This window comes from Eptatretus burgeri, unplaced genomic scaffold (genome assembly GCF_056783735.1).
Source record: "Eptatretus burgeri isolate ZD-2024b unplaced genomic scaffold, Ebu_testis_v1 Ebu_testis_scaffold_901, whole genome shotgun sequence".
Lineage (NCBI taxonomy): Eukaryota > Metazoa > Chordata > Myxini > Myxiniformes > Myxinidae > Eptatretus > Eptatretus burgeri.
Genome location: NW_028222850.1, coordinates 7,501 through 24,500, shown reverse-complemented (window position 1 = coordinate 24,500; position 17,000 = coordinate 7,501). Strand labels below are relative to the sequence as shown.

The 17,000-nt window shown below is 51.3% G+C and overlaps 1 protein-coding gene across 1 annotated transcript; it reads right to left on the bottom strand.

Moving 5' to 3' along the window:
• Nucleotides 1-3,551: 3,551 nt before the first annotated feature.
• Nucleotides 3,552-8,673, bottom strand: LOC147007018 (uncharacterized). Its single transcript, XM_085867634.1, has 2 exons — nucleotides 8,153-8,673; nucleotides 3,552-7,821 (listed from the first exon to the last, which is right to left on the bottom strand). The coding sequence occupies exon 2, from the start codon at nucleotides 6,155-6,157 to the stop codon at nucleotides 4,799-4,801; it is 1,359 nt and encodes a 452-aa protein (XP_085723760.1). The 5' UTR covers nucleotides 6,158-7,821; nucleotides 8,153-8,673; the 3' UTR covers nucleotides 3,552-4,798.
• Between the last annotated feature and the right edge of the window lie 8,327 nt (nucleotides 8,674-17,000).

Genomic DNA, 17,000 nt, shown 5'->3' with positions numbered 1-17,000 from the left:
AGGGCAGTGTGTGTTCTCGATCTGCCCACCCACCGATGGTGAGCAGGGTTCCAAGGTCATTCCTTGGGCCCGGGATGGCTGACCCCCAGGCCTCTCGAGGGAGTCGAGGTGCGTCCCGGCAATCATGACCACACGGTCCTGGTTCAGGTGAAATGGGACCGAGTCGGACGGTGGCACTGGGTCCACAGAAGGCAAACAGTTGCCAAGGTGAGCACCAGGAAGCCAGGTCCACAACATTCAGAGTCAGGCTCTCGGCAGCCAGATGTTGGCATCAGGTAATTGCAAATACGTGACAGAGGGAAAGGGAGACAAAGAACATAGAACAAATGTGCCATTTTCAATTTCTCCTCAATCCTCCTTAATTTCGGGAAAAAATAATATTTCTTTTTCAAAATAGATTCGTCATTTCAATTTAAGATGGACATCCTTATTTCATATTTAGTCTTTTGGTGATTGTATTTGTTTTTGAACTTAGATGGGAAATGTGTTTAACCATGATGCTTGATAAAAAGTATGTTGGGGTTATTGTGGGAATCGATTGAAGTTGATTACTTGATGCTGTTTTGGTGTTGAATCAATGCCACGTGACATTTTCAATCATCACTCAATGTTCTGTTTTTGGAAGATAGTTTCGATGAAAAACATCACACTTTTGTGCTGTCACAAACAATGCGGCATTATTATTGAAGAAACCTCAACATTTACGTGTTCTTCACGATCATTGTTTTAACAAGTGACTGGAAACTTTTTGAATTTGAAATCATCCACCATAATCTGAGACATCAATTATTTTCCGAATGAGCTTCACCAATCTGAATATAAATGAGAATGAAGAAGCTGAAGAATAAATTTGCAGTTTTGTTTGCTGTACATGTGAAGATTGTTTAACAGTGAAAAACAAGTGGCAATGCCAACTGAATGCTTGGACTCTGAAGAGCACATCAGGAAGCAGAAATTCTTCACCTTATTAGGTTCAAGGTTGGTGAAAAATCCTCACTCATTTCCTGTGTTGGTGAAGTGGAGATGGAAATCACAATGGATGTCCATCACTTTGACGGGTGGGGATGGGGCCCGTCAATTTTTCCCTTTGATGACATGGTTTTGGATGGTTTATTCTTCCTTCTTGTTTTACATTCATCAGGAGATATTCATTTTTGTCTGTTGATTGTCACAGGAAGTTCCATTTTAAGTGTTGTATTGATTTTCTGTCATTCATTCACAACGATATTTTATGAGAAACTGCATCTTGCAACTCACATGAGAAATATTCCAATATTTATGTCGGTGCAAGTCACATAATACTTTGGAAATGTTGGCTTTCATTGCTTTATGATATTTCCAAGATATGCGACAAATAAGAGTCAAAAGAGAAGTGTTTATGTGAATACTTATTTTACATTTTTATGATTTCCCTCTCCAGAGGAGTGGGTGTTACATTTTCGGCCGTTTGTCTGTTTGTTTTTCTGTCCATCGAGAGCACAGATCAATTGGAATGTGAGTACTTTGATAACTTGTAGACCAGAAAACCACATAAAGAAGTCCTGGTGAGGGTCTTCACTCATTGATTGCTCTTTCTCGTTCTTTATATTTTTGAAATGAAAGAAATGTGTTTATCCAAGATGTTTGAGCAAAAGTTTGTTGGGGTTATTATTTGATAATATTTGTGGTTATACTCTAATTTTCCTTTGGGTGTCAATGAATTTGAGGGCATTCGTGGACACCCTGTGGATTCTGCAGTGCGTCCCACCATTGCCCCGCTCAGTTTCTTGGCACCCTCTATGCTAAGTGTCCCAATGTCTGGGAGAGTACTGGTGGGCCGTATGTTCTTTGTCTCCCTTTCCCTCTGTCACTCATTTGCAATTACCTGACGCCACCCTCTGGCTGCCGAGAGCCTGACTCTCTGAATGTTGTGGAACTGGCTTCCTGGTGCTCACCTTGGCAACTGTTTGCCTTCTGTGGACCCAGTGCCACCGTCCGACTCGGTCCCATTTCACCTGAACCAGGACCGTGCGGTCATGATTGCCGGGACACACCTCGACTCTCTCAAGATGCCTGGGGTTCAGCCATCCCGGGCTCAAGGAATGACCTTGGAACCCTGCTCACCATCGGTGGGTGGGCAGATCGAGAACGCACATCGCCCTTGAGGGTGCAACCGTGGGTAAAAATCGATCAGTGAGACCGCTGTGGTGTCGTGATAGAGATGCTTCGCAGGCAGACACGAGCGGGGGAACAGTCGAGCCGGGCTGTGTTCACAAGCGCGAGCGCGGGCGTCCTTGGCCCGCAGCTCTCCTTTATTACCGTATTTTCACGACTATAAGGCGCATATAAACGTCTTAGATTTTTGTCAAAATGTGCGACGCGCCCTATAGTGCAGTGCGCCCTTTGTGTGTATAAAAGAACAGGTATGTGCGGTATGCAGAACATTGCTGTTTTAACAACCCCGAAAATGGCAAAGAGACACGCTTATGAAGCTCAGTTTAAACTGAAGGCGATCAGCTATGCGGAGGAACATGGGAATCGAGCCGCGGCGAGGAATTTCCAGATCAACGAGTCGATGGTTCGAAAGTGGAGGAAGCTGGAAAACGAGCTGCGACAGGTGAAGAAGACGCAGCTGAGTTTCCGTGGAAACAAGGCGAGGTGGCCAGAGTTGGAGGAAAGACTTGAGCAGTGGATCGTTGAGCAAAGAGCAAGTGGGAGGAGCGTTTCGACGGTCACGATCCGACTGAAGGCAGTATCGATAGCGGAGGAAATGAAAATCGAACATTTCCACGGAGGTCCGTCTTGGTGCTTTCGCTTCATGAAACGGTGCCATTTTTCCATCCGGACCAGGACTACGATAGCGCAGCAACGTCCGGCGGATTATCAAGAAATGATGGAAAACTTCCGCTCCTACTGCAGCAAGCACATCTGCGACAAACGGATCCAGCCGAGCCATCGGCGTGAACCGGCCGTTCAAAGTGAGGCTGCGAGCGGCGTGGGAGCGGTGGATGACCGAAGGAGAGCACAGCTTCACAAAGGGTGGAAGGCAGTGCCGGGCGAGTTACGCCACAGTTTGCCACTGGATTGTTGATGCCTGGGCTAACGTGTCTGCTGGCACTGTTGTCCGAGCTTTCGCTAAAGCCGGCATCATTTCGGAGGAGCCGCACGGTGCAGAAAGTGACTCTGACGGCGAGGAAGGTGGACCTGCTAGGTTGGGTTTAGCGCAGTTCGATTCCGAAACAGAGGATGAGGATTTCGATGGATTTGATTAAAGACTATTACCGGTATTTGATTGTTTTAGTATTTTTGTAACTAATACTTTAATAAAGCACAACCAAACTCAATTTTGCTCCCGATCTATTTTTAAATACGCACACTTGTGTGCTTGTGTGAGTGTGTTGTTGTACGGCGGACGTACGTAGTAGAGGATATTCATATAAAACCCGCGCCCTATCGTGAGGAGCGCCTTATGTGTGTGTCAAATACAGGAACGGCACACACAACTTAGACTGCGCCTTTTGGCACGGTGCGCCTTTTGGTCGTGAAAATACGGTACGTACTCAGCACACTCACAAGCCGGGCGACTACGGCATCACAACAACGCCTCAGGCGGCGCGCACTCCTTATATTCCTGGCAGAAACGATGACCACTCCTCCCAACATCATGCCCCGCCCTGCATGCCCGCAGGCTATACCACACTCCTCCCTCCTAAAACTATGATTATTAAATGATCACCATTATAATAAGCATAAACAGCACGAAGTACTATGGTATAACAGTAGACAAGGTACAAAAAAGAAAACAGCGAAGTATAAAAGCACATCACATCATATAACGTGTGGAAGCGAGCTAGTGGAGCTGCCACGGCCAGGTTCTGAAGACGGAGGGACACACAGCACCTAACAAACTCTGACCGCGTTACCGATATGAAGCAGCAAGGCGAGAAGCACAGCAGCACTACACAGCGGAAACGCCCCCAGGCGGCTCATGCTCACACGGCCTTCGGCGAGGCCGCGGCGATCTCCCGAGCAAACCTCCCCCGGCACCATCAAACGCCTCCGGCCCACAAGGCGGCACACCTCCCCCAGGCAGACCTGAAGCAGATAAACATTCCGAGGCCGGAAGCCCGCTGTCTGGAAGCCGTGGCGCCAGCGCCAGACTCGATTAACCTCGGATGGGGGCGCTGAACAGCGCCGCTGGCTGGACGCAACCAATGCTCCATAACAACCCACGCACCACAATCAGTTGAGATGCCAACGCCCGTCTAAACGGCCTTGAGTGAACAGAGAGCTGCGCCCCCGGCGCCAGGCACGTCTGACCTTGCCGCAACCAGAGGTGGGGGTAACGCCGACCAGCGCACCAGTCCTGGCTCCGAGTCGATCTCCGAGACCCACACGGCAGTAAGACGGTAGCAACTCCATTTAAACCACACTTCAACCATAGGCTCGTCATAAATCAATAGGAATACCACTGTAACCATTGCAAATTCATTTTCCCGTACAGCGCGTTCTTTCGGCAAAATCCCTGCACATGACAAAGCAACTACCCGCGGCCCGGGGCAATGGAAGGCCAACCCAACCTTTTTATTCGCCACCACCGCTCCCAAAGCCACAACATCACATTGACCATACTGCAAAACCCATCGATTGATCTCCGCCAAACCCACTCTCACACAGGACCTGTTGGCATTTATTTCAACAACGTTAAACTGCATCACTAGAGCAAGGAAAAACAAATATGCAATGAACAGCAACCCATAACCCACATCACGAGTCCGTCTCTTGGTTGTTGACTCGATGTTGCGACTCGCGACTTCCTTTAACGCCACGGGCTCACCGCAACCCGTTGAAGCTGCCCGAACAATACCGGCGCACCCCGCACCATGAACGCAGCCGACGCGCGAGAGCTCGTCGCGAGAGCTGGCACAGCTCCTGCTGCTTCCGCACCGCACACCACCGTTGCAGGCAGCAACGAACGGCCACTCCCGTTGCATCGACGCGGCTCCCGCCGCCAGAACCTCGCCCTCGGTACTCGACGAAAGCATCGAAGAGAGCACCGGCACACCTGGAGGTACGAACTGGAGATCCAGCCCGAGGTGCGCCAGCCAGTCCCAACCCAAAAGGGCGGGCCCCCCCCTCGCACCACGAACACCGAGAGCCGGGCGCGTCGACCTCGGTAGCGCACTGAGACGTCGGCCCTCGCAAGCGGTGCAATCGCTTCACCGGTGTATGTGTACAGCGACAAGGCCGTCCCGACTAGGCGAACACCGCGAAGACCACGAGTCGCCTGCTCGCCCATGACCGACACTGCAGCCCCGGTGTCCACGCAAAACACGGTCGGCTCGCCATTCACTTCGACCTCCACCATGAACGGCGTTGTCATCTCCGGACCAACGGAAAACAGACTCAACCGTGGTTGCATCTCCTGCTCCGGCCCGCCGGCATCGCCATGCCCCGGCTGCAGGCCGATCTCCAGGTCACTGGGGTCCTCCCGCACCTCGTCATCCAAGACCCCAACGGAGGCCCCCGCCATCCGACACACACGCTTCAAATGTCCCACCTTGTGACAATGCAAACACACGGTGTTCTTATACGGGCACATTCGTCGCAGGTGCGGACCACCACACCCCCAGCACCCCTGGAAATCCACCTCGCTCCCGGTGTGACCGTGCTGCGGTGCGCGCCCTCGTCCCGCACCGCCAGATGCGCGTGCGACCTGCGGCACCTGGGTCATCGTGCGGACCCCGGGCTGCGCGACCTGTGGCGCCTGGGTCAACGCGTGAACTCCGGGATGCGCGACCTGCGGCACCTGGGTCACCGCGTGGACCTCGGGACCAGCCGACATGCCCCAGCTGGAGCTACTCATTACGTCCTGGCAAGCGATGGCGCGGACATCCGTGAGCGTCTGCTCGACAGACGAAGCAGTCCCGACCGCCGAGTCGAATGTGACATCGGTCAACCGCAGGATGGCTGCCACCATCTTCGCGTCTCGCAGACCAGAAATAAAACGATCTCTGAGTCGTGCCGGACGCTCCTCTGCCGTGAACTTGCAAGGCACGGCCGAATGCTTCACCCGTGCTACGAAGTCTGCAACGCGCTCCTCGCCACCCTTCGCGAGGTGATCGAACTGGAACCGCGCGAGCTGCAACGACTTCTCTGGCGCCAAGTGGGTCTTCATTTTCGCCACGATGTCCTGAAACGATAGCCCGTCATCACTGGGCTTATTTGGAGCCACCAAATCACTCAGCAGCCGGTAGTGCTCCGTTGATAGCGAGGCGAGCAAGATCGACTTGCGTTTTTCTTCATTATCTACATCATTCGCGTGGAAGTAGCAACCCAATTGTTAAGAAAACAACTCGAAGTCATCTCCCCCGAAAACGGGCACGCACCTGTGCGCCGTGCCCCGACCTTCTGCCATGCTCGTGCTGGCGAGACCCTTGGCTCCGTAGCCTGGAACTGCATGGGTTATTCGCTGCCGCCCTGCACACGCCGATCCGAAGATCCTCGTCAGCCAACTGTGGTGTCGTGATAGAGATGCTTAGCAGGCAGACACGAGCGGGGGAACAGTCGAGCCGGGCTGTGTTCACAAGCGCGAGCGCGGGCGTCCTTGGCCCGCAGCTCTCCTTTATTACGTACTCAGCACACTCACAAGCCGGGCGACTACGGCATCACAACAACGCCTCAGGCGGCGCGCACTCCTTATATTACTGGCAGACACGATGACCACGACGACCCCTCCTCCCATCATCATGCCCCGCCCTGCATGCCCGCAGGCTATACCACAACCGCCTCTGCTCAATCCTGACTCCCATCGCACAGGTTGAAAGAAGTAGAATGATCCCAAGGGAATTCAGTGGATGTGGGTAATCACACGCAGGATCACCAACAAAGGGTAGTGACATCCCATTGCCATGATCCAACACCATGAGAATTTTTCCCGATTCCCTTTCCACAACCACCAGCCTTGGTCATCGTCCTGACCCCAATTTCCAATGGGAAACACAAAAACCTCATGCTCGGCCACTATAGAAAAACTCGTCGGAAAGAATCGGCCATTTGGAGAGCATGGCCCTGTGAAAGGCCCAGCTATTATTCCAAACGCAATTACGGCAGCTCAATGGAGGAAGGGACGCAACGAGCAGGTGAATGTTCAACAAATGACATTTATTTCAATGCAGGCACGTATGCAATGGTTATGGGGGTTATGGGGGGGGGGATGGGGACAAGATGCGAGCAAACAAAGACCGACAGCCGTTCTATTACCTTATGTATTACATGCACTTAACAGTTCTACTTATAGGACCAGGCGCCACAGATTTCCATGCAACAAAACCCCAGAAAAGAAAGAAAGAACAGGGCCAGGAGGCCTTTAATGTTCCACGGAGCCGTGAAGACCGCAGGAGCTCCGAGAGACCGTGCAGGTTACCTGCCACCCTCGTGGTGACTCGCTGGGAGACCCTCGATGTTTCGACGTCAACACGGCAACTGGTGTCATGGCGACTCGGTTGGTCCAGGCCTCGCAGTGCGGCCTGGTTGATCGGGCCTAGCCGACGACGCCTCAGAGGAGCGAACGGGCCTTGCTCTTTTGGAGTTGATGCTCTCTTAAGAGCCCGCTCACTCCTCAGCGTCGCTCGGACCGTCCCAGGGCCCGATCACCTCGGACCGTTATGTCGCTGGTTGGCGACTTCTCTCCGGCTGCCTCCACCGACCCACGATTCTGCACGGCACTGCAGGCTTGGCGGGACTCCAGGCTCCAAACCCCGAACTGCAGACTCCAGAGCTCCACTTGTCTTCAACTCTCTGGAATCCAACACTCAACCCCGACCTCCACTGCACTGCGGGCTTGGCGTTTCATAAGGACGATTTGATGAGGGTTTTAAACACCATTCTTTTAACAATACTGTGTGTTCACTTCTGGTATAATTTTCAGGATAAAAAGAAAAACTCGAAAAACATTTTCCATCAGAGAAATAACGTGTCTTCTTTTGGAGGTGTAGACGGTGTCGTGAATTCGGGCCTCAATGGCGGTGTACAGAATCATTTAAAAATAACAACAATAAATACAAGGCGTTCGGAGATGAAATTTGTTACACATGATGAGTAACGTGCGCAGAGTAATACACGTGTTCATTTCGGTCCATTGGTTGTTTCATAGTTAAAGACATAAGCACACCTGATGCTTGGCCGAGGCTTCAGGCTTTGGTGTGCTCACGAGGCTGGACCGTCGAAATGAACCGAAACATATCTCAGAACTCCAAACGATCGTGAAGGGCTTGCTGTTTGGTCGATGATAATATTGTCTTGCCGTCTCAAACACTGAAAAATCGGATTTCCACAGAGCAGCACAAAATACGACATGCTCGTGGGAAAACGAAATTCTCCCCTCTCGACAAGTCACCAATACCATTTGTCTCCGTTGGCAACGAAGGAAGGAAGCCAGCAACAAATGACGTCACAAAGGTTAGCCAACTCTTTGGGGAAAACCACCGGAGATTCAGGGAGGACCAAGATGTTCATGACAAAAAATATAAAAGAAAATGGGGGTTCGACGAGAATATAAATTGCAATCCCCCTGACATTCTTGTTACCGTTGCTGCACCACTTTGATTCCCAAGGCGATAAAAACATGACGCCATTCTGTCTCACGAGATTTGAAACACAAGGTGTAAACCCTTTATTTTTCAGATATCGCGAGATTTAAACCACAAGCTAATATTACCATTTTTTATGTATCGCGAGATTTGAACCACAAGCGAAGATTCCAACCATTTTTCACGTATCGCGAGATTTGATCCACAAGCTTATATTCCAACCATTTTACATGTATCGCGAGATTTGATCCACAAGCTTATATTCCAACCATTTTACATGTATCGCGAGATTTGAACCACAAGCTAAAATTCCAACCATTTTACATGTATCGCGAGATTTGAACCACAAGCTTATATTCCAACCATTTTACATGTATCGCGAGATTTGAACCACAAGCTAATATTCCAACCATTTTTCACGTATCGCGAGATTTGAACCACAAGCTATGATGCAATGTGGGCATTTATGACAAGGCACTGAATTCAAATCAGTGATCATGTGATTGCACTGATTTTTTTTTGAAATACGATATGACTGATTCAAACTCCCATTGATCGAATGAGATTAATTGTGATTTTCTCCGCCCAGCTCTTGCCCTGAAACAGAATACGAACAAGAATCAACAAAAAAAACAGAGAATCTAGAGAAAACTGCTTTGGGAACATCTAAACTCTGAATGACCCAGTCGCACCCAGCTGTTCCTGGACTATGTGTCCTTTTCTACTGACAAGGTGGAGAGCTTGCTGTCAAACCTCGACTCAGATTTTGCAACTGTTCCAGACAGCATCATTCCAGGTGTCCAAAAACCTGCTCTGCTGCTCTTACTCACCCTCTCTCTGTTATATTCACCCTCTCATTTGCTCAAGGTCATCTGCCATCTGCTTGGAAATCAGCAAACATTACCGCTCTGCATAAAAAAGGTCCAAAAACAGATCCCTCCAACTGCAGACCAATCAGCCTGCTCCCAATCATCAGCAAGGTTATGGAATCAATCATCGCTTCAGACATTAAATCCTTCCTCTTCTCCAATGGCTTGATTTGCGACCATCAATTTGGATTCAGAACAAGTCCCTCTACCCCAGACATGCTGCTTCTACTTTCCCAATAATGTATCGAGGTCCTAAAATGCCAGACATGAAATCAGAGCCATCTCCTGAGACTTATCTCGAGCTTTGATTCGGTCTGGCATCCCACACTGCTCACCAAATTCTTTCTCTTATGGTATCCAACGCAATCTTCACTCATGGCTCATGGACTTCCTCTCCTGTCACAGTCAATGAGTCGCTCTTCCTGGCTCTCTCTCATCTCTTCTTCCTGTCCTGGCTGGACTTCCTCAAGCCAGTGTTATCGGCCCTGCGCTTTTTCTGGTTTTCATCAATGATCCCTCCGACTCTCTGGAAAATCACCTTTATCGATTTTCTGATGACTCCACCCTGTGCCATGACATCCCTCATCCTTCAGACAGGCAGGTAGCAGCCTCTTTACTCTCTGCAGACCTGGATAAAATCACAATCTGGTCAAACACTTGGAACATGTCCTTTAATTCTGATAAATCTCCCACCCTCACTGTCTCTACGAAAGGACCGACTGGAACCTCCCCCCCCCCCCCCACCAAATCTCCTTTCTCAACAATCCCTTTAAGGAAGTCCTTTCATTCAAGCTTTTGGGCCTCACTATCTGCCATGATCTTTTCTGGGATTGCCACATTTCCAAGCTCGCCTCTAATGTCAGTCACCGACTGGGCATCCTGTGTCGTGCAAAGTCCTTCACACCTGAGCTTCTCACCACACCTTGGCACACCTGAACTTCAAACCACATAAAAGCTTTCATCTGCAGCGTTATGGAGACCTGCTGTCACTACACGATAAGGACGGGGTGAAAGACGAGTACACACACATGGAGGTAGTGGAGTACAATGAGGGGAAGCTCGGGGAATGTGTCGTGACCCGGTGCAAGCAGCCGGATAGCCTCCTTCAGGAATGGAGGAAGACGCTATGGTCCCTTGAAGCGGATCTCGACCAGGTGGGTCCGGTCGAGCTTTGCGAGGTAGAGGGGGCGAGTGCTGTTGACGGGTACACACGGAGCTTGGGGGGTGTGAAGGCCCCGAGACCCCTTGTGGTGGCACAAATCCCCAGTGTGATTGTGTCGAAATGTGTGTATACGAGTGTGGCAAATGTGTGCTGAAGAGCGCGCATAGCGTGGGTGAATGGCGTTGTGTGAAAGGGACCGCGTGTGTGAGTAATATGGTGTGCGTGGTTGTGAGTGGGCCGAAATGCGTGCTTTTCAGCACGCATTGTGTGAATGAAACCCCTTGTGCAAGTGAAAGGCCGTGTGTGGTGGAACCACGTGTGCGAGAGTGCGATGACGACGGTACCTGACAGTGGACAAAGGCCGAGTAGCGGCCGTAGCTGCATTGGGGACCGTGCCGGGTTTGCACAGCAGCACGCGGGGTCCGTGCTGTGCTACGCACGAGGCCGCCGCGTGCGCGCCTGCGGGAGTGAAACCCGGTCCGTAAACGCCGCGCTGGATTCGAGCCGACCCCGCAGATGGACAGAAGCTTGGCTGGGACAGACGAATTTGGACCAGATGGGTTCTCCACGCGAGCGTGATTGTAAAGCTCCGACGAGCAGGGCACATGTGTTCGCGTGGGGAACCCCTCGAAATGCGAGGTTTGCTTTAAATGCGCAGGGTGACGTCATGGCTGCACGTATGGGTGTAATCCGGCAGGAGGGAAATCCCTACCGGATGGTACCGTCAGAGAAGGGACGAGGTGCGCTGAGTGCGAACAGCTGCCATGACGTCACGGGGAAAGAGCGCAGGTTGCGAGTTGCCACGCTGGTGCACGCGCATAAAAAGAAAAAGCGGGCCTCGCTTCAAGTGAACAGGATTCCCTGGGCGGGGGGTGGAAGACCCCCCTGCCCCGGTCACAGGACACCACTAGTTAAGGGAATGTTAGGTCACTAGTTAGGTCACAGGACACCACTATTTAATGTAAGTTAGACCGGCTCCATGGGGCAGGGATAAGTCCTCATGGGGCCCGTGGAATGGATTAGTTAGAGGGATTTTAGTTGAGATTTAGGATGGGAAATGGGAAATAGATGTTTGAGGATTTGGAGACACTGACAGACTTTGGATGTGTAGTGGGGACGTAGCTTAGCTCCGTAGTGTTAAATGGAATGTGCTACTAGTTTTAGGGATGACGAGGGAGCACGAGTTAGTTTTGGGATTGAGTGAGAAGAATGGCAGTGATCAGCGATGTGTGAGAAGAGAATGGAAAATGTACTTGATGAGTGAGTGAGGCCAGCGGGCCTGTGTGTATGGAGTGAATGTGGAATGCATGGTGCGATGAGTGATTGGGGGGAGGAGTGATACCCACCAGGGGAACCCGAGTCAGTATAATGTGAGTTTGTGGGTTTGTCACATTGACAAAATGGAGGTCGTTTTGCTGTTGGTGCGAATGTAGGCACGAAACCCATTTGGAGGGGTGCAGGAGCCCTGTTGACGGGCTGGGAGCATGGCTGTGAACGATGGGTATCCCTTCGTGGGTACCCCGGGCACCGGGCTAGTCGGCCGCAGTAGGCCAAGGGTCCATGGGGGGCCGGGATAGTGTAGTGGGCACGGGTGGGCCCACATGATGCGGGGCCCGGGGCGCCATTGGCCACGTGGGCAGTGCATTGGGCACGGGCACCCAGGGAAGGGGCCTGGGGCACCAGCCTGCCACGTGAGCGTTTCAGGGGAGTAGCCATGGAGGGCACTCCCCAGTGTTTAGGGAGCTGGTAGGCTCGGAGGCAGTTGCAGGGCCCAGGGGTGCCATAGTAGGAGAATCGGCTTTGGGTAGTTCTTGCCAAAGGAGCCACGTGTCCCAGCCACGAAACCATGCAAGGGCACGAGGGAAAATTCGAGGACAAGGCCCGAAATTGTGAGGACGCCAACACAGGCGATGGGAATCTTGGTTGTTCGAACCAGCAATTTAAGCGAGAGGCGCTTTTGGATATCCCCGGGGTAGTTTAGGAGTAATAAATGTGAGGGAAGTTAGGAGATGTACCCCTCCGCTCCATCCATTCCTTCGCTCTCATTGTGGGCCGCTGAACTCACCTTGGGTAAGTGGATCGCTGAAATCTAACGAGGCCATTCTGAGGCTTCATTGGGCCACGACACAGGACACTTGCTCTCCCTTATTCCCCTCCAGGAAGGGAACGTAGGGGTTGGGAGTAGGCTAGGAGACAGGATAGGTTAGCCGGACAGAGAATATAAAGGGGGTTAGGGAGACGATTTATGATAGGGGAAAAAAAAAAGTTGGGGCTAAATTGGGTGGATTTTTTGCAAACTAAGGGGGTGGGTATGGACAGAGACAGGCAAAGGCGATAGGTTGGGAGGGAGACAGTAGGGTAGGTCAGAGGCCACCTTCTGAGTGGCCAACACCACCGCACTCCTTCCACAAACCTCCAGTACAAAACAAGAGGCCAGCCAACTTCATCTGCCAGCTGTTTTGCTACAAGGCCTGTGCCGGTCAGTTCATCTGCCGGCTGTTTTGCTATAAGGCCTGTGTCGGTCAGTTCATCTGCCGGCTGTTTTGCTACAAGGCCTGTGCCGGTCAGTTCATCTGCCGGCTGTTTTGCTACAAGGCCTGTGCCCGTCAGCTTCACCACCGGCCTGTTTTGCCTTGCCTTGTCTGCCTGCCTTTGCCTTGCCCCATGCCTGCTAGCCTTTCCTTTCATTTGCCCCCATTTCTGTCCATTACCATGTGCGCCAAGATCATCGCGCATTCTGCAGGGACTGCCCTGTAGGCAGCCGCATCACGGGACTGCATTGGCGGCCCATGCACCGTGTTGTCCATCCATCCATCTGCACCACGGGACTGCATTGAGCAGCCTGTGCACCGCTCAGTTGCTTGTGCTGCTTGAGTCAGCACCATCCAGTGTTCTGCAGGGACTGCCTTGCAGGCAGCCGCACATGGAGACTGCATTTGTGCAGCCCGTGCACCGTTTTGTGTTCATTGCGCTCATTTCACGGGGGAGGCCTGGGACTGCATTGGTGCAGCTGGCCACATTCCCTGTCACCTGCATTTGTTTCATGATCCAGAGACTGCGTGAGAGCAGCCTGGCTCCCTGCTTGAAGAATGGCCTGTGGGATGGCACAGAGCCAGCGGGTTAGGGTGAGTTGCTTCAGCAGCTGAAGACTTGAAAAGGTTTTTGTGACAGACAACGGGGCCTTTCGAACAGGCCCCGAAGACATCCGACCTTCAGCTGTAGAGCGCTCACCCTGAAATACTGACTGACATTGCAATGTGCCTTTTTCCCACAGAGTCCATCAGTCCTGGGCCATGGTTAGTGTAAAATGTATAATATAAGGATAAGTTAAGTTAAAATTGTAAATGAGTTGCTTCCCCCTGCATGTGTGTCATAGCACCGGCAATTTAGTTAAGTCGTCTGTATGAGTGGGTTTGTTTAGTTAGTTACTCAGCCCGTAGGTTATTTATTTTTGGGACACGAATACACTAAATGTCGCACTCAGGGATCCGAAGATAAAATGTACGAGGGGAAAGTTACACATGATGGCACACGAAAATTCGACGACTCGGGGCGAGTCTGTAAAAAGGGGAGGGGTAGTGTTACGGCTGTGGAAATTCGCAGAGCACCATATAGGTCCTTAGATCAGTTATGCCGATAAGTCTGTGTTCAGATAGATTTCCCCACCGTTGTCTAATGGGATTTATTCATGTAACCAGGCTGTGAATCTTTGAGTTAGCCGTTTTTCTTTTACTATCATTATTTTGGACCAACCGCCATGACTACCACCTCAAAGCCCCACCAACCAAAACAACCACGATCACCACAACCACCTTCTCGTCAACCGCCAACATCCCCACAGACAACGAACAGCCGCCTTCACAACAACCACCTTAATCACCACCGCCCAACCACACCACCCTCACTACCACCACAAACGCCAGCCACACCACCCTCACGACCACCACGAACGCCAGCCACACCACCATCAAGACCACCACAAAACGCCAGCCACGCCACCATAATGCCAACCACACCACCACCGCATTTCTACCTCAGCACGGTTTCGAGAAGCCTGGCATTCATCGGGGGAGAACGGATGACGGCCTCACCCCTCCCCCCAATGACAAACATGTGCAGAAAAGACGAAAGCTATGAAGACATAAAGGAAAGGCCCCGATTCGGCAAGGAAAACGCCCTGCTTCTGGAAGCTTCGCGCGCGTGCTGGAAGGGAGGGGGCGAAAGGGAGGGGCGAGGGCCGTGGAGATAAAAGCGCGCGCTGAACGCAGCGTAAGAAGAAGCGAGTGGGAGAAGCAAGTGGAGAGGCGAGTGGAAGTCAGTCGGTGGAGGTCTGGGCTCGTGTGAGAGTATGGAGTTGTGGGCAGCCACGCTGGAGCCTGGAGTCCCCGCAGTTGGTGAGGAGCTGGAGAGGGTCCAAGAGGGACGCCCAAGCAAGTCCCCATGAGGGTGGAGGTAACCTGTAGTGGCCTCTTGGAGTTCCTTTGGTCAACCAAGCTCGTTGGACATAAAGACCCTAAGGTGTCCAGTCTGACCCCCTTGTCGTTAAGGGGGTCTTTTCCTTGCTTTTATTTGTGTGGAAGTTGTGGGGCTGTGTCCCGTTAAGTAGAGAAACTGTTAAGTGACTGCACATGATTAATTATAGATGGTTGTAGCGCTTCGCCTTGCTCGCGTCTTTTGTCTTGTCCCGCATTCATTACAAATCAACTGCATGCGTGTTTCACCAATTCATTGCATGATTGTTTGTATACGTGTAAAATAATAAATGTGCTTATTTCAATGTGAACCTGTTCATCGTGTCATTTTTCCCATTGAACGGCCGAATTGCATTTCGGAATGGTAGCGGGCTTTTTAATAGCCGATAAAAGAATCGGGTCCAGCGAGGTCTCGCGATAACACCCCGCTCGGTTAACCCAGAACGGAACGAACCGCTTAAGCGGTTCATGTCCAAGCAGACCTCGCTGCGGTACGGTCTCTCGGTAGGCTGCCCACGCGAATAATTAGGTATATAGACAATTCGGCGATTGACCCTGTCGTGCGCGGGTAGAATATTGACAAGGCCGTGGTGTGCGCTTGGAGCACACCCGTGACTGGTTTTCGGCGTTGTTCCGGAAAGTCGCGACTGAATTGTCCATTCGGTGGGTGTACGGTCGCGATTCGGCTAAAAAACGGCTGTCCGCACGCCGGCGGGCGGAGATTCGTAACAGTATGTTCCAATTGCACGTAATTTACGCTACACCACGCGTAAACATGGCACTTATTGTGAAGTTCACCAAATTCTAGTATGTTCGGGTTCGGGCAATGGTCAACCCACACGCGCGCACGCACGCGCACGCACACGCACACCCACCCGCGCACACACGCACACACACACACTCACACACACACACACACTCACACACGCACACACACACAGTATGGCTCCATCCAAGAGGCTCTTTTATTTTGGTGCAATATCACCATTTTTTGGCATCTCCATTTCCTGGTCGACCTTTCCTGGTCGACGTGCACACACTCGATTAATAAGTTGGGGAGGTTCTGAACTCCTGGGCCTCATCACCCGACTGGATGCGTTTGAGCTTTGTCGCTGTGTTTGCTGGGACTGTCACGTCGGTGTGGCCTCCAGCCTCCAGGCGTAACACACAGGTGTCAGGTGTGCTTCCATGGAGTCAATACAGCGTGCATGTCAATCAAATGCGGCAATGCTTTTGAACCACAGGTGATTCGAAGAACGTATTGATGAAGGTGAGGCAGGCAGACAATCCTCAAATACACTTGTACCTGTGTCTGCATGCTTCACCATTTATTTGTCCATCTCAGTATGTGTACATGTTCAGGGTCACAAACTATAAACTCCTTTTCTCTTGCAGATATTGGTCAAGATTCGAGGTAAGAACTTTCCGATAATTGTGCATGAGGGCACTGATTCCCCTCCCCTCCCCCTGCCTGCAAAAAAGGGAACAAACCTAAGAAAAATAGACTTTCTGTGAAGAGGAACGTCACAGAAAACGTACACAACAGGTGTCAGGTGTTCTTCTGTGCAAACAATAAGATTTAAATAACACAAGCTTGAATAATTTGTTCAATAATTAATTTCCTTGTTCATTGAACAAAAATAATCAGCCTTGTGTTGGCTTCGCGGTTCGGGTGGTGGCTTGGGATCCTCAGGGTCCTGAGTTCGAGGATCCCAAGCCAGCATCCTCACCACCCTCGGGGTCCTGATATCAACAACAATGGTTATACCCTTCAAAGCACACGATGGCCGTTCACATGTGAGATATTTCACCTGTGAACACCTGGACGTGCGAATTTGTTTATGGTGTAGGAACTGTTAATCGGATAGAAAACACTCTGAGCAAGCAGCGTAACCTTGCATGAAAGAATATCCAAGACCTTCAAGAT